General features: G+C 39.4%; 1 protein-coding gene across 3 annotated transcripts in view; it reads left to right on the top strand.

Moving 5' to 3' along the window:
• Positions 1-24,391, top strand: part of Pde3a (phosphodiesterase 3A) — a 270,333-nt gene that overhangs the window by 157,611 nt on the left and 88,331 nt on the right. For 2 of the 3 annotated variants that reach the window (NM_017337.1, XM_087659081.1), the window contains exon 2: positions 3,741-3,791. The exons of the other annotated variant lie outside the window; for it this stretch is intronic. In NM_017337.1, the coding sequence (NP_059033.1) occupies positions 3,741-3,791 (51 nt within the window). The remainder of the gene's footprint in view (positions 1-3,740; positions 3,792-24,391) is intronic. 3 annotated transcript variants of the gene reach the window in all.

Here is a 24,391-nt window from a genome sequence, read left to right on the forward strand (position 1 = left end):
TTACTGTCTCCAATAGATAACACACTTGGCAAATTATTATTATCATTTTTTGAAAGAAAGGGTGAAATTTAGACAGTGAGTCATTGCAGAAGAATTTTTAGAAATTCAGATTTACAAACTACTGAGTAGATCTTTTCTAGTGTAAGAAGTGTTTAATTGAAAATCACACTATTCTAGGGATAAAGAAAGTTAAGATACTTAAGATGTAACATGTGGGGTAGAGGAGAAATTTCATGCTTTTCCTTTGCTCAGAAAAACACTGCATTCTGGACCTGATGCTACAGACAAATAGTCTCTTTAATTCATAGGTGGTAGATTAGGATTTTCATTTAAAAATTAATTGACCCATGTTCACTGTGACAGTCATGGGTAGCAGACTGCCACCTTATTCTAACCCTGCTGGTTTGAAATCGGTAGGGCAGGTGTTCTTTCCCAAACCTTTAACAAATGCCATTGCCACCAGTACAGGTTTGCCCCACCCTGTCACCCGTCTTCCATGCATAGATCCTTCCTAGTGTCAGTGCGGGCCAACCATGAAGGCACAGTGGGGCCTGCCACTGGTGTGTGTCAAAAGCTGCTTTTGAGAGTTTTAAAGAACAAGTAATTCAATGGCTTTATTTAAACATCTATGAACCATACTGATTATTTGATTAGTATTTCTGAACCTCATCAGCAACTTTAAACTAGAATAAATGAGCATTTACCAAAAAAAGCAATGCCCATAAGTCAGAAATTTAAAAAATGAAAACATTAAAGAAATCTGAACTGTGTGAACATTTAATAATAAGTTGGCTAATTTTGCTGAAATTATGTGCTAGACAAACTGTAATTAAATCCTTACAATAACGCTGCTGTGGGGGCAGTGATCAATTGCGTCTCGAAAATGAGGAGCAGGAATTACCTTAGCTTATTTTGACTTATCAAGTCACAAAGATTTTTTTTATGCAGTTTTGGTCAAAGAGTCTAATGTCAAATTTTAATTGCACTCTGCAAATTAATCTCATACTGTAACTTATTGTCTGATTTGGCTTCTGTTATATAACAGATTTTAGAAGACTGTTGTTACTGGACTTTTTTTTTTTAATTCTGGTTTACTTAGTTCAAAGGGAATGCTTTTTAAAATTTTTTAATGGACATTTTATGTATTTGCATTTCAAATGTTATCCCCTTTTCACCTTCTCTCATGCCCCCTTCCTCTGCTTCTATGAAGATCTTCCCACTCCCACCCACCCACTCCCACCTCAAAGCCCTGGCATTCTCTTATACTGGAGAAATGAGCCTTCACAGGACCAAGGGTTTCTCCTCCTACTGATGCCAGACAATGCCATCCTCTGCTACATATACAGCTGGAGCCATGGGTCCCTTCACGTGTACTCATTGGTGGTTTAGTCCCTAGGAGCTCGGGCAGGGGAGCAGTCTGGTTGGTTGATATGGTTCTTCCTATGGGGTTGCAAACCCCTTGAGCTCCTTCAGTTCTTTCTCTAACTCCTGCATTGGGGTACCTGTGCTCCATCCGATGGTTAGCTGCAAGCATCCTCATCTGTACCTGTCAGGCTCTGGCAGAGCCTCTCAGGAGACATCCATATCAGGCTCCTGTCAGCAAGCACTTCTTAGCATCAGCAATAGTGACTGGGCATGCTTTCTAAAGACTTATTTTATTCCTAGTTTATGCAAATGAGTTATTTTCCTGCATATATGTATGTGCACTGTATGTATGCCTAGTGCCCTTGGATGCCCTTCAGATTCCTTGGAACTAGAGTGCAGGAGAGCTGGCTATAAGCTACCATGTATGTCCTGGAACTGAAACTGGGTCTTCCTTAAGAGAAGCAAATGCTCTTAGCCAAACACCCATGTTTCTAGCCTGAAAAGGCTATACATTTTCAAGGACAGCCTATTTGCATATATGTATGTGTGTAAATAAAATATGCACATGCATAATATATTTATATATTTCCATTTGCCATAAGCTAGGAATATTTTGTATTGCTTTTCTCCTTTACTTTGTACCAGCTAGTTACGGTGATAAATTTACTATATTGATAGGCAGCAGAAGCAGCTTACTTTCTTTCATTTCCAATAATACTAACATTTTCCCATAAGTTAAGAGTTGAGTGTTTTTATCTTTTTAAAGTTAGTGCTGGAATCAAAACCCGTATTCCCCGACTAAGCTGCAGTGTGCAATCCTTTACACTTGATTTATAAGTAGCTGGGGTTCTTCCTTCAGCCTTTCTGCTAGAAAGTAACATTCGAGATAAATAAGGCATCCAAATAACAGAGGCAGCTGTCATCTTGTATGTTATATTTTATTTTTGAGGCAGAGGTGGATTTTACTACAGAACTTTCATGTAGACTTAAGCACATGGATAAGAAAGAGGGACACTTGGGGAAACGCCAGTGTGTACCCAACGGCATTCACATGGACCTTTTATCAGAGAGCAACCGTTATTTTTCCTTTTGGTGGTAAAACAGATCTAAAAGTTATTCTCACCAAATATCCATGATACAGACAACAATCCTCCAGTATGACTAACACCTTTGCTATCATATTCAAATTTAAGACTTCTTCAGTATTATTTGAAACATTCCGTTAGGTTTTGACAAAATTCCCTTGCACCTGTCAATCTGAAGCAGCAGGGAACACAATGTAGGGAGTTCAATCTTCTTGGTGTTTTTAGCCATTAGTCAAGTCTTAGCATTTGTTCTTTACAGATGTCCATTTCCTGGGTTGTGTTTAAATGTGCACTGCCGCTCATTGATACTGTGTAGCTTGCTACTGTATCAACTGAAGGGCTGATACACCAGAGAGGGAGGGACATGGGTGGCTGTATCTGTTTCATGCTGTTGGTGAGCTTCCTGGCTGTAAGTGACCCTTCAGCTTATTATGGGATGTACGTGAGCAAGGGAAATGAATGATGCCTCATCCCCCCCACTTCCTATAAAGATGTATATTTCTTTAATATTTTTTTTTCTGAAAAAATTCTTACTTTCTAACAAATGATAATCCTGCAGTGTAGGCTAAGTAGCTCAGAGCTATTCTTATTTTGGGGAAAACTTGATACTACTTAATACATTGTTGTAAAAAAATATAAGCATTAGATTTTGTAAGGTGAGGGAGTATTTCCTGTTAAATGAATTGATTTTGATCCTGAGCATTTTGTTTTGATCTGTGAGAAAGTCCTGCTTAGCTCACGGTGGCCTCTGACTGTTTTCAGCTCTGTCCCTTGTACCTCCCACCTTTCTGTTCAGTGTCCCAGGTGTGCACCTCATAGGTGCGCACCACCACACCTGGCTCTCACTGTACTCTTTGACTCTGTCACGTTTGTGTGGTGTTACCAAAGGAGAATTGAAAATAACTAAAAGTAAGATCAGCCTGCTTCTTACTGGCAGTGTTTTAGACAGCCTCGTTGTGTGACTTATGGTGTTTATTGCACTGGGTAACCACAAGCTTACTGACAAGGGGTTTTGCACAATTTGACATGTGTCTAGGATTTCTCTGGCAAAGATACTAGAGGCACACAAAGCAGATTCTTCCTACCAGAGATATTTCGATATCTCTTTGAAATGCTAGCTATCAAGACAGTATATTCCTTCATGCTAATTTGCTCATGATGTCTACTTGATAACCATTCCTATTAGAAAACAGATTCAGCAGCCTAATTATTCTTTTAAAGCATGAGTAAGAATGCTGGCCACATAAAATATGAACCTAATTTACCATAACTACCCTTCTGTCTTCACAGCTCATGGGCCATTCAGAATGGGACCACAAGAGAGGGTCACGAGGATCCCAGGTAAATACCGTTTCCTTCATTTTCTCAGGCTCTCTTGCTTAATGCTTTGAAGAATAGATTCTGTGAAATTCAAGAAATAATAATCAGCAGGCAGAGGAAGGGGGAAAATAATTGTGCCATTTGTTTTTATTTAAGTTAGCTGCAATTAAAGTCTGGATTTCAAGACCCGCAGGCAGATGTCAGTCTTTCCTTCCTGGTCTTCCTGGATTACTCTGTGTTTATATGCATGTGAACTTTATGCTCCTCTCGACTCTGCAGAAGGCATTGCGATCAACAACCCACTCTCTGGACCTCATTCACTTCCTTTGATAATTTTCCATGTGTTCTCTTCCTCCCCTCCTTTAGCTTCCTGTTTCTGGTTAAATATTCTGAAATATAATCGGGGGTAAACTCTGAACTAATTAGAAAATGTTGTCTCCAAATTAATTGTCTTTGTCTAAGGAATAGAAAGATGAAAGGACCTATTATTTTTGAAAATAAACAAGTTCTAGCCCTTTCTATATTACCAGACTGTTTTCATTGTCTTGTTTTATGTCTTAGGCAAAAGGGAAAAGCTTCCATGACGCATTTGTCCTTTTTAATGACCTAATTAGACAATGTGGATATGTTTTTCTTCCATAATCACATTGCCTGACAGAATAAAGGCTTGGTTTCACACTCAGAAGATCCCCTTTCCTCTCAGGATATTTTGTAAAGATGTAGAAGATATATTTTTCTCATAGCAGCCTCTGTTTACCTGACTATAAATGTAACCACAAAAAAGTATGTGGCTAGAAATTCTTAGCCCTATGTGAATGTACTGTGTAGTAAATGCCTGTTCATTGTCAAATGTGGGCCACCCCAGGGTGTATCTCATGTGTCTATATGTGCCTGTGTCCTCACTGTGTGTGTGGATAACTGTTCATTTAGATCACTGGGAAAATGACGTCAACTCAATCGGTTGTTTCAATGGTGCTATTAGAAGATTTATTTTATTTTACTTTAACATTTGTTCAATATTTTTAAAAGGTTGTTAAGCATTTCTACTGAGAATGTTTAGGCAAAAATCTTACAGAATATATAGTCTTAACAGAGATGGAGTAGAAAATCAGATTAATACTATGACTCTATTTTCATAGAAGCTGTGATTGTTTTCATCTATATCAATTGAATTAATGAGTAATATAATCAAACTCAAATCAGGATTATCCTAAGAAACTGTGTCCTGTGCTTTCTTAACATCTTAAGTCACAGTTTGCTGCATTGTGGGCAGTGAGTTGTTGATATTAACAGAATAAATTCCATATGAGTGCAAACCACTAATAGAAAGAAGCAGCACCAGAATGAGATATGGCTCAGTCATTAAGAGCAAGATCTGTTCTTGCAAAGGACCTGAATTTGGTTGCTAGCACTCATACTAGGGGACTCAGCAGGGCTTATGACTCCAACTCCAGGGAAAGCATTGTCTCTGGACTCCAGAGGCATGCACATATACAGAACAAAACTGCACATACACAAAAAAATCTGCATATACACAAAATTACAGATACACAAAATTATATATATACACACAAAAACTGCACGTATACAAAACTGTACCTACATAAAACTGCATATTTACAAAACTGCACACACACACAAAACTACACATATACAAAACTGCACATACATAAAACTGCACAAATTAAAGAGTTATTAAAAATAAGTATTAAATAAACAACATAATTAAGTCCATAGTTTCTGATTTTTACTGCCTAAATGCTTTGATGTCCAAGCAACTTGTTGAAGACATGAACTGCCAAAAAATGTAGTAAGATATATAAATATATTGTTTTTTAAAGTATGCTTTTCTCTAACGGCCATTATATTAAAGTTGGGCTTGGTCACACTATCATGTAAATTATAAGGAAAAGTATTCTCCCATTAGTTATAAGTATAAAAGAAAACACAGACCAAAGCAAATTATGTCTAGGTATTATATATAAGTATAAAAGCTTACATTTTATATATAAGAGTGTTTCCATAAAAGTTAGATGACATTAGAAAGCCTGCTGGTTCTGAAAGGCAAATGAGTTAGCTGAATTAGCTAGCAATACAAATCCCATGCTCCAAGTAATTGTATCATCCACAGCAAGGGCTTCTTGTGTCTTTCTGCCAGTGGAGTGATTCTTCTCAATGTAGTATTCCTTTGTCCTACTGAAGCTTCAAGTAATGTGGAAAATGCAGAGATACAAATGCCCACTAGGAAGTAAGAACAGTTAATGGTGAACTCTTCGACCTTCTGAAATTCCAGAAAGATAAATGAAGCACTGAATAACAACCCCTGACCTAATTAAAATTTCCTACTACATTGCTGTCATAAGACACCAAAAGCATTGGGTAGACCAGTAGTCCCTTCTTCTCTTCCTGACTTTTAAACACATATAATATTCCCAAATGGCTCGATCTTTCAAAGGGAATTTCAAGCATGCTTCACCTGAATGCCTATCATTTACTATTTAACTAATACTCCAAGGCCTTAGTGAAATCCAATCTCATTTCGGTATAATTTAGAATGGTTTATAAACACTCACTTCATGTTAATACATGACGGTCATGGATTGAAATAGAGCAGTTGTGTGGGTGTAGAGAGATGGCTCAGTGGTTAAGAACATGCACTGCTCTTGAAGTGGATCCATGTTCCATCCCTAGCACCCATGGCAGGTAACTGACAACTGCCTATGCCACCAGCTCCAGGGAATCTGAAACCCCCTGTCTCATAGGACCTGACACACACATGCATACCCAGCTGCACACTCATAATCACACACATGATTAAAAATAATAAGATAAATATTGAAAAATAGAATTTTCTATTTGTAATTCCCATATAAGGCATCTGGTAGGAAAAACACCCAGTAAATAAACAAAATGTAATGGAACTTTGGCAATGAAAGATGGTTCTTTCTGTCTAGTGGAATTATGATTACTTCATAGAAACGGTACCAGCAGGGACAAGCCTTTAATGTTAGGCAAGTCTCCAGAGTGCACAGAGGGAACAGTGAATAGTACTATTCGAATAACAGTCTAAGTATAACTGCGTTTATGAGAATTTTCTTTGTAGCTTTACTTTGAAACCTATTGGGTAAGGATCTTACCTGATGTGAATGTCTTATGGTACTGATGGGATGGGGACTGTCACAGGAATTACTCTAAAGGGCTGAGACAGAGAATACCATATGACATTAATGAGGTCATAGGGGGATATAAGGAAGGTTGAGTTAGTACATTGGGAGATTCTGTGCCACAACAGAAACCTTCAAAAGGAAGATGGCAGCTCCAGTGTGGGTGCCAACAAGGAGCAGCCAGGATGGCAATTCCAGAAGGAAGCTTCATCCAAATACACAAGGGACTAGTCTAGCTGTTCTGTGGCCAGAAGAGAACAAATGTCAATGTGGAAATGCTAGTTGTGCATGTGATAATTTAACTACAGCAGCAGATAGACTCCCAGAAGAATGTTTGAAGAGAAAAACAGAAGAAACGGCCAATTCTTAGGAATTACTCACTGGTCACACTGAGAGGAAGCCAGGGAGGGAGGTGCTGTGTGCACATGTTGTGCATGAAGTCAGCAGTGGAAGAAAACGAGTCAGAACTGAACAGTACTCTCAGGGAAAAGAAGGTTAAGACCATAGTCCAAGAGAATGAAAATGATGAGACTATCTTTGGGTGACTGATTAGGACACTGGTGAGTGTGAGCAAAAGTGCTTTTTGATAAAGAGGTGATGTTATAAAGGAGAATGCAGGACTTGAACCAAGAGGGGGTGAGATGGAAAAGCTTTGTCCAAAAGAAAGAATTGTGGAGAGAGTCAGGGACAGGAGGGAATTAAGTGCTGAGTGTCCCTAGTCACAACAGATACAAGAGATATGAAACAAAGCATCAGAGCAGCCCCATACCTGCCTGATGATCTGCTGATCATGGTGCACAGTACACCCGTGTGCAAAGGGCTTCCTCTGTCTACTGTGTACAAGGTTTTCATTCACACAGCTCACCTCTCCCTCCCATTCCAGCAAGCCCAGTCATATTCCCAGATTCACAGCATACTGGAGAATAGACCCCAAAGCATATGCGTATATGGAAATGCTTTGGAAAATAATATCTGTCCCAGAGCTGGAGAAGGAATGGTGACCAGTCATACAAAAGGATTAGTAGGCTTCCAACCTGAGGCCTTTTCCTTTTCTTGGGAGGCAGGGTTCAGTGTGGGAGACCTTGGATGGTGATATCCTTTGCAGATATCAAAAGGAGGGCTGGCTTGGAAAAATGAACATCGAGAAATCCTGACAGGAGTAGAGGTGGCCATTCACACCTCTTGTTTCTCAGCATTTAGGAGAACGAGACAGACAGAAGGGTTGCATAGAGTTTGAGAGGAGTCTGGGCTATCGGGCGAGACCTTATCTCGAGAGTTAAATAATTAATTATTCGGTAGATAGATGATAGCTTAGCAGAAATCGTAGAGCTTTTTTATCAGCAGTTCTGAATTTTCTGAGTGACAAAGTCTTATGTGTTTTATTCTAAGGAAGCTCAGTAATTACCAGTGCACACTGCTCTTGCAGAGGGTCCAGTTTTGGTTCCCACCACAGACGTACTTTCTCTGAGGCTCTAGTTGTGGGGGATATGATGCCCTCTTTTGTCCTCCATGGATACCAGGCACACAAATGGTGCTCACATACATGGATGCAAACACTCAGACGTGAACAATAAAAGTTAACAAATTTTTATATAGGAAAACATGAATATATAGACATTTTTTAACAGGAAAATATGTATATACAGGATAGTAATATGGTTTAGCTGGTAGACCACTTGCTCGCAAACCTGACGGTAACCTGAGTTCAATACCGAGGACCCATGTGACAGAGGGAATCAGTTCCTACATCTGTCCCTCTGACACATGGATGTAAACGAACAATAAGTATGGATAATTTTTAAGGAAAACATGACTTTTTTTAACTTTTGAGGAATTAGCACTGAACAAAATAATTCCCAACTTCATCTAGTTGCGAGGAAGTGATTTTTGTGAACGTTTATTTTTATCTAAGGTCAACTTTAATCTTTACCGGGATAGAGTTAATTTCTTGAGGATTCTTCTGAGATGCTTAAGAATAAAAATTTTCTCAAATTTCCCTTCATCCTTCAAGGTTCTGTCACAGATGAATTACTCAGTGTGGAAGTTATGTGATCCTTTTATATCAAAACTACCTATCTTGCTCTGAATAAATTCCACCCCCTACTTGCATATCCTTGTTTAGATTCAGCAAGAATTTTACTCAAGCCTATTTGTGTTATAGTCTATAATTCTGTGACTTAATCCATCGACTCACAGGACACAGTTAATCTTTCTTGTTTCTACTTTCTGCTTTTTGAAGCATCCACTCTCAGTCGTTAGATTATCCAAATATAGGAAAACTGCTAAATGATAAATAAACTCCCAGGATCACTCAGAGATTCCTCATGTGGCGTCGTTCCCAGTAATACCACATGAAGTCAGGGCATGACATTCTCAGAAGGCAATTATGCTTCCCCTCCCCCTTAAATTCTCGATGAAAAAAAACTTTGCAGTGAGAAGTTAAGAGAAGCAACTGAAAAATATTATCCCAAAGGTTCCTTAAGTGCAGGGGCTGGGGAGGGATTCCACGAACCCCAAATTTACTTCTCACATGGTGTTTCTAGTGGGATAGTCCAGTCTGGTTTGTGATGCTATGAACTTCCTATTGTTTGGGCAAACGGGAAACTAAAGTCTTTTTAATTCATCAGTAAGAACTTACGGGTTCTTTTTTCCCTCTTTAGTGTATTATTGATGTCCTACTGACAACTAGGCTTTGCCAACTTGGTGTGATTGAAGTCTTGCTTTAGACAATGAGGCTCTGGTCTTGCTGTTCATAAATAATTGAGTTTGTTAATGTGCGGAGCATAAAGGTAGGTGAGTAGATTGGTGGAAAATGTGAATGTATCAGGATCCTAGCATCCTACAGAGCAGCCTCTGAACTGTGTTAGTGGTAGGTCCTTAATTGTGTGTGGCATCCTGGTGGTGCCAGTCCGTGAAGATGCTGCAATAAAAAGCAACTCCTAAGCCCACTTAGCTTTTACGGCTTTATCTGGCTGCATTTGGCGAGGAGCCGTTGTGCCCCACTTTTCTGTGCAGTCTGGATCTACAAGAGAATGGGTAGCTAACTTAACCCTTTGCCAATAATGTCTAATTCAGTAGCGGTCATTTATTTCCTTGGTTAAATAATTTATTTTTATACGAGAATGAGAAGAACCACCTAAATGTCTTCCAGATTGCTCTGGAACAATGCCATCTAAGTGTATTCGAGTTATTTTTTTCTTAATATATTTTAGGACGATGCCTAGCCACATTTCCCAGGAATTTATTACGAGGGATTAGTGCGAGCAGAGCAGGAGCCATGGTCCCATCCTCCCGTTGTCCGAGTGCCTAGTGCATTGCTGTAGTTAGCATTTCATGCCTTGCGTAGGGTTCACTTCCAGAGCTACTTTCTTCTCAGACTTTCACTTGAATGTTTTTCCTTTTTCACTTTTCCACAAGAGTATCAATTGAATAATGGATTAGACATCATTCCAATAATTGTCCCTTTTGGGGCATTTCTCCAAACAGGAATTTATTGATGGATTTAGTGCTGGTGTGTATGTGCTTGTGGAGGCCAGAAGAGGGCATCGGATCCCACAGAGCTGGATATAAGCTTCCCAATGTGGATGCTGTGAGCTGAACTAGAGTTTCTGGAAGGGCATCACTTGGTCTTAGTCATTGAGCTATTTCTCCATATCTCCTGTTGTGTTTCCTGTGTTTGTGTCTGGTACATTGTGAAATTTGTTCAGATTTTGCTTCTGTGGCTTTGGACAGTACAACAAATTCATGGCTGGGCCTATGCGTTTCAGGCGTGACTTTGTCTCATGAAGTAGTCACCAGAAGGGACACACACAATCACCACTGTTATCAGGTCTGTTTGGAGACTCTTTCTGAAATCTTCTTTCTTCAGTTTGTGAAGCTCTTTTTGTTTTTCATTTCATTAATAACAGACATGCCTTGCCTTTGTCCTCTGTTGCGAGAAATTATTTCATACCCAAGTACCTTTGACGTAAATACACAAATTCTCGGAACTCATTTTGCAGGTCTAAAGTGCTCCCTTTAATTCAGTTGAGGAAAAATGAGCAAAAGCAGCAGTAACCTCAGAGCCTTTCGTTTCATCTGAGCACGGCAGAGTCTGGAAACGGGAGACAAAGGCAGCCACCCTCTCCCAGTGGCAACATGGAGATAACTCCAAGCACGTCCAAGTGGTGTTGGCGAAGGAAAGTTGCTTTTGGTTGGGATTATAGCCTTGTCTCTGCTGTGTGCAGAAGGGGGTTGGTGACTGTGGACTGATCAGCTTTGGCCTGTCACATAGAAATATGAGAGTTTGCTCATCTGGTGTTCGCCACTACACAGTCTCAGGTTCTGTCTCTAGGCCACACTTTACTTTCTAAGATCATGTTCGCCTCCCTGTGAAGCTGTTCTCTCTCAGTGGGAAAATGTCCTCCAAAGCTATGGGGGAAGGGGTATTGTCCTTACACTCGAACACTGCGGTGATTGACAGGAGGAGCAGAGGAGAGAGGATGCTTCAGCTGAGCAGTGGCTGCATGGACCCTGTGGTTCTCTGACCTGATGGATAACCGTGGGTCTGTCACTCTGTGTTAAAAGCCTTGGTCCTTTGCAGAGAACATCAATAAACAGGAATCAAAAGCGTTCACAGAAATAAAAGGGAAAATCGCCATTGGCATTTGTGCTTTGATGTGCCCCGTGTTTATAGATTAGCAGACATGTTTAATACTTATTGAATGCCCTCCTTGTCCTAAGGACTGGGGGCATTGTTCCCAAGGCACGTGCAATGCTGTATGAATGTTTTGCTAAATCACAACCTTGTAGGCCCTTGTAAAACATTCCAAAAGGCAACAAGAAGGGCAGGCGTGCCCAATGGGTATTTATCTGTAGAAAGTTTGAGTAGAATAAGCATTTACCAAGTGCTCAAAACCAGCAATCCTTCCAGCCCGCTACTTCCGGAACACTTCTGCAGTCAAAGCTGCTGTAACTAGAAAAGGAAGCCCAGCATGACTGGGCGTAGAGAGTCTTCAAGATAAATACACAAATCCTGCTAACTAACGGTGCAGGTCTATAGCTTTCCCTCTTACTAAAAAAGTCAAAAGAAAAGTACAGTAACTTGAGAGTAGAGCCATTTTACCTTTGTACTGTTGAATCTGACAAAGGAAAATACTCTTAGAGCACTTTAACTGCATGATTTTAGGGACTTGGTGGCACAGAGTGAGATGTTTTTCGGTAATCGAGAGAATGTATTCTGGAATGGAAATTGAGAGTTTTTTCCTCTTCTACTTTCAAATAAAACTGTAAGGGTGGGAAGAGAGTGCAGACTTGTACGGCTTGTCATCGGAAGCCAGAAATCTCCGGCAAGGGTATTATCACTAGAATAGATCCACTTGCCACATTTCTGTTTATGTAGTGGGTACAAGGCAAGTTGATTAAAGAGGGATCATTCTGTTTGTAAAGAAGCAAATACAAGGACCGAGTATCATACTAACTACTGAAACCAGGGCAGTAGACATTAATTTTGTCGTTATTTCGAATGGAGTTTCCTGTCAGTTTGAATTTTCTAGGTGCTGGTATTTGAGGTTTTGGTGTGTGTGTGTGTGTGTGTGTGTGTGTGTGTGTGTGTGTGTGTGTGTGTGTGTGTTTAGTGTTCATGTATGTATGTATTATATTGTGGTATATATGTATGTGTATGTGTATATTTGTATGTTGGAGCGTGTTGACACATTATACGATGGACAATTCCTGGAAATGTTTAGCCTGCTGCAATTTAAAGTTTGTTCTTATTGGAAATCCACAGGATATCAAGCTCAGTCAAAGTGCTTTGCTGACAGGCTCTGTGGCTTCACAGCTGAGTTCTCCTGGTTTACATTCCACACTTGGACCTCTGCAACTATTTCCGACTTAGAGCTGTGTGGCAGAGTTCTTCTCTTTTCCACTCATGAACATCCAGAGTTTGGAGAGAGTTGTTTATGCAGCCTCAATGGCAGACACTTTGAGAGTGATTTAAAAAGGGAAAGGGTTAGGGGGATGTTGGTCTAAAAACCGGGAAGGAGAATAACAACCGAAATGTAAATAAGAAATACTCAAGTTAATAAAGATTAAAAAAAAAGAATGTAAAAAAAAAAAGAATGCTCAAGTAAAAGCATCTTAGGGGATGGTCTCTGAGATAGAGGGATTCATGGCTCTAGAAGGGGGCTAGAAGAGTAAGAAGGATATGCAAATAGTGAAAGTGCTACTTCTCTAGGTGAGAGATGAAAAGACTTGCTGGCTCTTGAAGATGGTAGGGCTAGCCACGGCACACTTGCTGGTCCATCAAAGCCCACAGAGTTGGGCATGATGGTGCCTGTCTGTAATCCCAGAATGTGGGAGGCAGAGGCAGGAAAATCATAGCAACGTCAAGGCCAGCCAGTTATAATTTATGAGTTGACTTGAAAAAATTGTGCTGAACTGCTGTGTTGAAGAAATATGTGTTAATTAGCAAGATGACAACCTTCTAGTGTTCACTGAAATAGTTTAAAGCTCAAATACTAAGCCTGCCTCCCCTCTATATGCAAACTCAAATGTTAAAAAATTTAAAGGTAATATTTAAGCCTTATTTTAGTTGGAGCATTGATTCTCAATCCCAGAGCATGTGAGTCCTCTTTTCCTTGCTCCCCTGTCCCTTTTTGCCTTGTCCCTTATCCCATGGAATTTTTCTGTGAAGAGTCATCCTGCCTCCTGCCACTCAGAGAGTGGGAATTTACATTAGAAGCCTGTGACACACAATGGGACCAGGGTTTTCACTATTTTTTTTTTTTGCTGTATCTTTGGCTTAAAATCAATGGAACAAAATGAACTTGGCATTGCTATTTATGCACCCAAAGAAGAAAAATATATAATTTTGCCATTTCTGATGTTGGTTCTTGGCACTGTGGCTTTTGTTTATGGAAAAAGACAGGAGTCAGAGAAGCATTATTTTAACTCTGAGGGTAAATAGTCATATCAAAACGAGATTTCCTTAAAAAAGCATCTGTTCCTTCCTTGCAGATTTATTGCCATGAATATTGCTATTAATCTGGCCTGAGAGAAAAAATTAAGTTACTGTGCTATTTAAACAGCAGAGTGTGTTTCAATGTTGGGCTCCAATTGTAGTGTCATTTGCACACTCCTTGTTTGGGACCCCCGTATAGCAAACCCCTTCATTTTATGATGGAGATTGCATTGTCTTAATAAATCTCTTGGCATCATAGACAATATCATATTTTTAATTAAATGATCACTGCTTTTTCTTTAAGCTTCTTCACTAACACTTGTGGGCATTCCTGGCACATTTAAACCATTGTGTTTAACCCAAAGTCACTTGCTATCAAGAATCATTAAGGAAGAATGAAGACGTGAGTAGGGTCTGAGATTTCAAAAGGTTGAAAGCACATTTTTTTTATGGAATGGATTTTTATGGAATTGTTTTTATGGCACATATTCTTTAAGCCTTATGAACTCATTTTCTGAGGGGAATTTTTGTTAATTGTTGCAATAATGATTAGCTGTTCAAAATACCCAGATCTAAACCCGTATTAGTGTATAATGTAGACAGCTTCATAGGAGGGTTCATTAAATCTGCCCTTTTCTTGACAGAAATATTGAATACAGGCAAACCATGAGAGGCTGCATCTCAGTTGTATTCTTCATGGACCGAATTAGCCAGTCCTTTGGGTATACTTTTCTACAGTCAATCTCCCCTACAGACTTCTTAGACTGACATGGCCTGAGATGCAGCCAGGAGAACTTCATTTTCAGAAGTTTAACAGGTGAAGAGTATTGTAGTATATTACATAATGGTGAGAACCAGGCTGTGAATGAATCTTGTATCCATAGCGGCCCTTGTAGCAAATTCCATGGTTACAGTTAAATTCCCTTCCTGACCATCTTGGGTCATGTACCGACTGGAATTATCACAGAGAAGGGAGCCTCAGTTGAGGAAATGCCTCCATGAGACACAGCTGTAAGGCATTTTCTCAATTAGTGATCAAGGAAGGAGAACCCAGCCCATTGTGGGTGGTGCCGTCCCTGGACTGGTGGTCCTGGGTTCTATAAGAGAGCAAGCTGAGCAAGCCAGGGGAAGCAAGGCAGTAAGTAACATCCCTCCATGGCCTCTGCATCAGCTCCTGCTTCCTGACCTGCTTGAGTTCCAGTCCTGACTTTCTTCGGTGATGAACAGCAATGTGGAAAGTGTAAGCTGAATAAACCATTTTCTCCCCAACTTGCTTCTTGTGCAGGAATAGAAACCCTGACTAAGACAGTTCATCTATTCCCTGAGGGAGGGACTAGCATTTTAGATTGATATCACCCACTTCTTCATTAGTCAAATGAAAGCTAATGGCATCCAGTGAAGGGATGAAGGAGAAGAAAGGAAAGTACAAACCATTGAGCTCAGAGGTAGGGAGTGACAGCGGAAATTGCTGGAGGCTTTTCGTAACCTGTTGTATCAGAGCAAAGCCTTTTCATAAATCGGGATATCCATTCACATCGTAATTCCCATGAAAGGTGTCTCCATAGTTGTACAAAGAACGCTGCATACAATGACACACCAGATTATTTCAGCATTTACATCTCCTTCTACACTTAGCAAAAGCATCCTAAACTCTAATGTGTTCGTATCGTTTAAGTTAATGCTTAAGAAAGACACATTTCTGCTATTTTTGGGCTCCTAGTTTCATTTTGTTTTGTTTTCCAACAACCCAGCATCCAAAATAGGTGAAATGTTATGACTGAGGAGCGTCAGCTGTTTCACTGCTTTGCGTCTTTAGCGTGTTTTCTGTGCCTGAGATCAATGCTGTTTTATTCCTTAAGCCCACGTTCCATACAGCTCAGATATCTGAACCACACTTTTCTCTGTGTTGTCAGCATCATTCATCTCTTATATATGTGAAATGTTAGATGCTTTGTGGGGTTTTTCATGAGATATTGGGGTTCTCATATTTCTAAATCATCTTGGTGGTATCTCTTAGAATGGTTATCATTCAGAATTCCTTCAGGGATGCTAAATGGGTGGAGAGATGGATGGGTGGGTAGAAGAATGGATGAAGGGACAGATGGGTGGATGGAAGGATGGATGAAGAAATAGATGTGAGGATAGAAGGATAGATGAAGGCATGGGTAGATGGGTGGGTGTGTGGGTGGATAGATGGGTGGGTAGGTGGATGGATGAAGGGATGGGTGGGTAGATGGGTGGATGAGGCTTATCATGAGCATCTGAACACATAGAACTTTCCTTTAGCCTGTTTTATAAGTTAAGTACAGTGGGGCCTTGCAACTGAAGGATGGATAGACTTTCTCACAGTGTTTCTGGAAGTCTGTTTTATAAAATATGAGTGACTCTAATAAAATATTAACTTTAAAACAATTTATTGTGGATTAGATGTGGCGATGATATGTTTCAAATTATAATGTGAATTACATATGATGATAAAATATATGAACAATCCTTCTGACATATAATGATTTTCAATCAAAGAAGGATAGTTGAAAAACTTCCAAAAAAAAAAAAACCAACAAATAAACACTGTAAGTACAGAAAACAATCCCAAACAAGTTTAGGTACAAAACACCCCATATCAAAAGATCTTCTCAAAGACTTGAAATGACCTTTAGGAACTATAGAACTATTCTAGAATGTTTAATTGGCTTAGACCTTTTCAACAAACTCTCTAGTAAAAATCAAATCTGTACCCCAAACAAAAAGACTATTGTGCTGTGAAATTATAATCATCCAGTAACAATTTTTACATTTGTTTAAAATACACTGTCCTTCCTGCTATACATTTTTGATGTTTTCTGCTTTGATTGGATATGTGGGACTTTTGAGGTTTTACATTACATTTTACGGTGAAGAACATAAAACTATGTGATAAGGCTAGAGAGCTGCTCAGAGGTTAAGGGCACTGTCTACTCTTACAGAGCACCTGAGTTTCAAGTCCCAGCAACCCACATCTGGCAACTCAACACTGTCTGTAACTTCAGTACCAGGGACAACCTGCACTCCCTCTGGCCCTTGTGGGCACTACACTCATGGGCACAAAACCACATTCAAACAAGCGCATGTGCACATAATTTTAAAACAAATATTTTTTAAAAATAGGATCACAATGGTAAGAAGGAAGTGCATATCCTTCAAAGGGATTACTCCGAACAGACATTTTATTTATACCTAATGTATATAAATGATGCACGTGATTTTGGCACTTGGGTCAAGATTTGTTGTTAATGTAGCCTCAATAACTCTGTGGATAAAGCTTTTCTTCCTCTGTTCCCTAGAGGGTATCTTCGTCAACACATGACACCCTTGTCTTCTCAATTGTGCAGGAAGCATTCTTAACAACTAGTCTACCTTTATTCAATACCCACACTTATCTACTAGGTTTTGTCTAAAACCTTTTACTTGCTGATTAATTGGTTGATTGCTTAATTTTAATTACACCCTTGTGAGACCCACAGAGACTAGAAGAGGACACATAATCCCCTACAGTTTATGTTAAATGAAGTTATAATCTATTCATTTTTGGTGCTGGGAACTAAACTTGGGTCCTCTGCAAGAAAAAGCACTTGTAACCACTGAGCTTTCTCTACAGCCTTCAAACGGTATTATCAGTGTGTGGAAAACAACCATTTTAGAATCATTGTCCTTTAAAAACGATCTATCCAGTACAATGATTTCTCCCAGCATAATAATACCATTGCAACTTCTACCAAGCCTATCTTCCCTAAAGAGATTTCCTATGTACAGAATGAGAATGGGAAATCAATAGTTCAAAGCACTGTGTATACAGAAGGCTGTGAAGGAAGCTAGTGTTTTTTTAACATGGAGCCAAAATTACCTGTGTCTTCCTGTGACCTCTTTGAATGTAACCAGTAGCCATTAGCTGGTGTCAAATCCCTTGCCAACTTCTTTGACACTTCTGAAAGCCATAGATTATTATTAACCTGGAATTCACACTTTTAAAGAGTCACCCTGCAGGAGTCCGCATAAACTAGGAAGCAGGATGGATGGGATGCAGAAAATAATGGTCTTAGAAGAAACAGTGAACATTCTAGTTCCACAACAAGATGTGAAAATGACGGGGGTGGGGAGGTGGGAGATGGGGGGTCGGGGGGCTGGTCAGGATTAGCCTTTAAAAGACATGGTCTTCTCATTCACAAAGGAAATTGCATCTGTATTGTATACTTGTTCCTGATATACAGCACATTAGGAGGCCTTAAATGAGTAATGTGTGAACAACCAAACAAACAAATAAACAAACAAACAAACAAAAAACCAAAGGAACAAAAAAAAACCACTGTCTTCTGATATCAAGATAAAAGTCTCATTCTATAGCCCGGGTCAACCTTAAACTTACTGTGTAACCTGGTCTAGTCCTGAAATCTTGGTGATCCTTTCCAGTGCTGCTATTAAGGGCCACATCTGGCTCAATGGTCTCAGGAGAATTTCAGTACCAAGATTTTTACTATCTTGATTTTGCCACCACCCCAAATCCTCCAGCAGTATTTTTTTTCCTGACATGGGGTGCCCTGGGTTTCCATTGCATCTAATCCACCAGAACAAATTTCTATTTTTCCCTGGGAAACTGGAATCAACTTGCAAGGTCATCTGTTTAAAATTATGTCAGTGTTGGGGGTAGGGAGTGGTTGAAAGTCCTTACCGTTCTTGCAGAAGATCTGGGTTCAATCCCAGCACCCAAGTCAGTGGCTGGCAAGTGCCTGTGACTAGGGAATGAGGCACCTACACATTGAGTGACAGACATGAAAACAGGTACATGTGCATAAACATGAATAAAACTAAGTCTTAAACGTGCACACAAGTACATCAGCTCATAGCATTTTCTGTCTAGCCTTGTCTGCTCGAACGGTACCATTTCTCAACAAAAGAAATTCCCCTCTGCCAGCCTCCCTTCCACTCAATTTGCATCTAGTACCCCTTGCCCCTTGTGCTGACTTCTGTGATAGACAGGAGGGGTACGTCCTGCCTTACCAATCTGAAAGTCTTCCATCTAACTTTTTGTAAATGTCACTTAGCACTTTATTTAGTGAGTCAGCTCTGATGACTTGAGCATGATAAATCGTCTGAAGAGTGATTCGGGATTCCTAGATGATTCATGAAGATGAATACATCATCATCCATAAAGCATTTCTTGGGGATTTTCTGTGGGAACACTAATTTTCGCTGTTCTCATTTTGCAAAACAAATTAAGAAAAAAATATTCTTACTAAAATTGAATTTTTTAATTGGTATTTTCAACTGGAGAGCAAGAAGGAAATTAACTCTGGTAAATATGGGAATGTCTAAAAGCTATTTAGCTATACCATTAGGACTAATATATAAAGTTTTAATGTGCAATTAATTATGGTTGAGTTTTAAAATTTCTAGTTAAAATAGGAAGGACACAGTAAAATTGTTATTAAACATTTACATAAAATTAATGAGTTTTGTTTTAAATACAGCGAGGTGAATTTATAACATTTGATTCATCTATCAATTGGCTAATTGCCCGAGTAGCCTCAAAGGCCATCTCCTGCTATTGGTTACAGTGTCATTTTATAGTAAGGAAGGTTTTGTATGGTCTCTTATATAGTATTCTATAATTTAAAATTTAATATATGTTAGTTATAATAAAATAGCTTAGATAACTAATGTTCTCAAATTTACTTATATTCAATTTTTCTTGATCTCCAGCTTAAAATTTTGAAAGTTCAATTTTATTATATAATTTGATATAATTTATGTGTTAATCTTTCAGCTTTCATCCATGTGAAATAAAGGCCTTTTCCTTCTTCCTGAGTTAGGTGACAAGGTCCTGTTGTAGATGTTGAGCAGTTTTCTTTCATCTGTATCTATTTGTCTATCATCTATCCATCTATCTGCTGTCTGTATGTCTGTCTGTCCGTCCATCCATCATCCATCCATCATCCATCCATCATCCATCCATCATCCATCCATCATCCACCCATCATCCATCCATCATTTATCTATATTTGTCTATCATCTATTTACCTATCTAATTATCTGTCTGTCATCTATCATCAGTCTATCATCCATTTATATCTATTTTCTATGATTTAACTATGATCTATATACCTATCATCTGTCTGTCATCTGTCTATTCATCTAACCATTCATCCATCCATCTATCCATCTATCATCATCATCATAACTTAGCTATCCATAACCCCTCTAGACATCCATTGTTTGTCTTTATGTGGTGCTGACATCAGAACCTGGGCTTCTTGACTGAGAAACAGTTCTGGGAGCACTAAGCCACTACCTTGTGCTCTCACTCTCTCTTCTTTCTGAAGCCCTAAATGTTCGTCAACCTGGAAGGCAAGTTTTAACAGTGGTATATAGCCTGACGACTTCATCTTAGGCTCCTTGAAACGAGGTGATTGAAGAAAAGACAATTGCTTTATTTTAATGGACACTAAACTTCCATGCAAAAGCCAAAGCATTAGCAATAAAATTGCAGAACTTAGTATAATGGTGCACCTGCCTGTAATCTATGCACTTGGGAAGTAGAGAAAGGGGATTAGTAATTGTAGTTCAAAGCCATTTCTAGCTTCATAGCAAGTACAAAGCCAACTGTGACTACATGCGATCCATTTTCAAAAGTGAATGAATGAACTAACAGATGGATGAATGGGGGGGGGGAAGGAGGGAGGAAGGCAAGAAGAAGAGAGTAGAGGACCAGAGAATTTATACATAGTAGTACTACATACTAATTTAAAATCTAATTATTATAATAGTAGCAAATGTTTATTACTGAAAAGGATTAGGTTTCAATACCACTCATCTTCACAGTTTGAAAATGTGTTTTTGTAGCAAAATACCGTCTCACCTTTCTGGAGCAAAGAACTTTAGAACAAACTTTGCCTCAAATGTTAAATTAACTGTGTGTGCTGTTTCCTGTTGGAACATTTTCACTGCACAATCAACTGTTAGGTTAGCAGGAAATCTACAGGAAAACCAACCAGATTGGAAATGTGAACATCCTGAAAATCAGGGCTGTGTGCAAACTAATTCAAAACAGAGGGATGAGTACTTTTGGCAGGATCCCTGAGCTGTCTGGAAAATAGGAAATCTTACCACACATCACCATGGTCCAGATCCACAGCCTTGTATTTCTTTCAGCGTTCACATACTGTGTAATAATTTGTCTCTGTAAGAGGCTGCAACCTTCCGTGACTTGGTCATCTATAAGTGAAAGGACCAAACTCTCTTACCACTAAGAATCATAAAAACAGGGACAGTTCTAAGCGTGGTATCATTTACCATTGAAAATGAGATTAAGACAATCTTCATTAAAGCATGGAAATTTATAAAAGAGAAATTTGCCAAGAGGAACGAAGTACTATCAGTTTCCTAAATATATCTGTTCAGGGACAACATTGTCCATTCCTCCTTAGGCACCTGCTGTCATAGGGACACTTTGGGCTTTCCAGTTTCCAAGTGAAATGTGTGTAGCTAGAATACAGTAGGAAATGCTACAGCAACTGTGACACGTAATCAAGCAAAGGAGAAAAAGAAACTGCTATGTAGTTGGGTAATTTCCAGTTTTTACCATTATGTATGGAATTTTTAAAGATGTATTATGTGTATGTGTATGTATGCCTGTGTGAGTTTAGGTGCACTGGGTTGGGCTAGGTATTACCAAGGCTCAGAGAATGGTGATGTCATTCTATGTTCTCAGAAAGCCTTCTTCTGTCAACCCATCACTAGCGTAGTTCAAATCCACATTTCTTTTAATTGTCACATATTGTGCAATAATTTTTCTCCGTGAGAGGGCTCAACCCTTCTGTGTTGTGTAAACAGTTTCCGCCCAATGTGTAGTAACATACTTGGCACAGTAGCCAATTATTATTTGCATATATATATGTGTGTGTGTGTGTGTGTATGTGTTTGTGTATGTATATGTGTATGTGTATGTATATGTGTATGTATATGTATATGTGCATGCATATGTATATGTATGTGTATACGTGTGTGTATATGTAATATGTATGTATATGTGTATGTACATGTAATATGTATGTATATGTATGTGCATGCATATGTATATGTATGTATATGAATAAAATAGACAAGAGTGAAAGCAGCAAAAGAATATGTTCTTTTCTGACGGAAGCAACTAGGTCCATGACCTCACCAGTCACTGTCCCAGGGACTCCTGGAGACAAAGTACATTTGGGAACAATATAGATTCCACTTATTAACCATAGAGACAGTTTCATTTAGATGTTGCCATCTAAGACACATTTTCACGTATAATTATGAAATTTTCGGCAGCCCTATTATTGGTGGTATTGATTTGGATTTTAACGAGTGCTTTTATTTTAACAAGATGAAGATGCTCAGGTCCCACCAGTGGACAGGAAGTGGGACTTGTGTTCTGCGTAGCTGCTGCCCAGACTGTGGCGGTCTACTGGGGTGGATTTCGGAGGAGGTGGATGTTGGTGTGCATTCTGATCTCCAGGAAGAACGGAGATAGGGACCACACAGCCTATTGTGAGCTACCGGAGCATGGCTCACAGAGCACTTTTCTAGTTTTCAGGGGCGATCCACACCAATGCCTCATGGGTAGGTGTGGAACTGGATTAAGTTGGGAGCCTAGTGAAGAAGGTCACTAGGGTAGAGGAGCAATCTCACCAATCCATCCCACGTGCCTCAAGCACACAAACATGTCTAGTTTATTCATCTTAGCGTGACACTCAACTAGTAGGCCATGATCGTCTTGGAGGGGTGGGCACAGGGCTCAGTTGACGGAGTGTTTGACTAAGGAGCCCTGAGTCCATTCACCAGACACCCTATAAATGAATACGGCGCTGTATAGCTGTAGTCCCAATGCTCAGGAAGTAGAGACAGGGCAATCAGAGGTCAAGGGCATCCTCGGCTATGTAATAAGTTCAAACCCTGCCTGAACTTTATCAGAACTTGTCACAGAATAAAGGTAAAGGGTAAGGAAGAAAGTTTTTCTACACTTAAATCTCCGTCTTGGTCATTGTTGAAGAACTGTATTTTATTCATGGCCTAGGGATAAATAGTTCACTATTTTTGCATAATTTACAAAAGAACTGGAAATCAATGGGTGTGAACTCAGTTTAGACCCTAAGTATCTGTGAATAAAATACTCTGTTTATGTGCTAGCTTTAGTCAGCTAAAGGCATAATGAATTCATACTGGATCAACTCGGCACTTCTTCCTTTGAAATTCTGTGGTTGTGTTATGTGGCGTAGACACGGAATTTGCCTGGGAATGTGCAATCATTCTGCTTAGGGAAAAAAAATCAACAAAACATTTCTTAATTTTCTTTTTTTTTTATAACTGTGAGAAAGCTGGTGGGAAAATATAAGGACAGTTGGAATAATAGTTTTGAAAAGAGAGATGGAAGGCAGAGATGAAAAATACGGAAGCAAACTAATAAAACGTGTAGCTCTGAGCTTTTCTTTTCACCAGGCTGAGGAGGTCTGCCTTGTCTCAATTCCACTGGTCGCATTGCACAGTTCTGGGGGTGGGGTTCGGGGTGGGGGTGGCAATTGAACAGTGTGAGGTTGTTGCAGCCAGAAATTCCAAATTAATGGTGCTTTAGGTGTCACTTCACCTCTGGGACTCCCAGGGCTCACAGAGTAGAAGGCAAGAGTTCATCAAATACACTCCTGACTGCAGGCTTCACAAATAGGTTTTTGTGATTTTTACTTTTATTTCAAGGTTGAAAGAAATGGGACCCCAGCTACTCAAATCAGGAAGTTTATCTCTGGCTTAATCATGTATTGTCTGTTGGGCTTCATCTTGGCTTTTGGTCTGTGACGTCGAAACATCAGGACAGAGAGGATGGAAATCTCCCACTCAAGGCCCTGTGTGTCACAGCGATGGAGAGGAGAAGCCTGGGTGGTTCATGCTGGGTGGTTCAGTGCCACATCCTGGGTGCGTTCATATCACAGGGTTATACCACTGAACCACACAGAAGCTGGGAAAGGGGTTCTTCTACAAGAATAGAGCTCCAGGGCTAGGGTGGTGTCTCAGTCAGCAAATGCTTGTCATATAAGCATGGTGACCCAAGTGTACCTCTTAAGCTCCATGTAGAAGGCCAGATATGGTGTGTACTTGTGAGGCCAGAACTGGGAAGACAGAGGCAGGAGGCTGTCTGGACTCACAGCCAACCTAGTCTAATAAGTGAGTTCTCTAGGTCTTTTAGAGATCCAGTCCCCAAAAGCATGAAGAGTAACATCCCAGGGTTGTCCACTGGCCTGCATATATGCATATATATATATATATATATATATATATATATATACACACACACATACACACATACATACACACACATATATACATATATACACATATATACATATATACATATATACACATATATACATATATATACATATATACATATATACACACATAAACATACATATATACACATATATACATATATACACACATACACACATACATACACA

Source organism: Rattus norvegicus, chromosome 4 (assembly GCF_021556685.1).
Source record: "Rattus norvegicus strain SHRSP/BbbUtx chromosome 4, alternate assembly SHRSP_T2T, whole genome shotgun sequence".
Taxonomy (NCBI): Eukaryota; Metazoa; Chordata; class Mammalia; order Rodentia; family Muridae; genus Rattus; species Rattus norvegicus.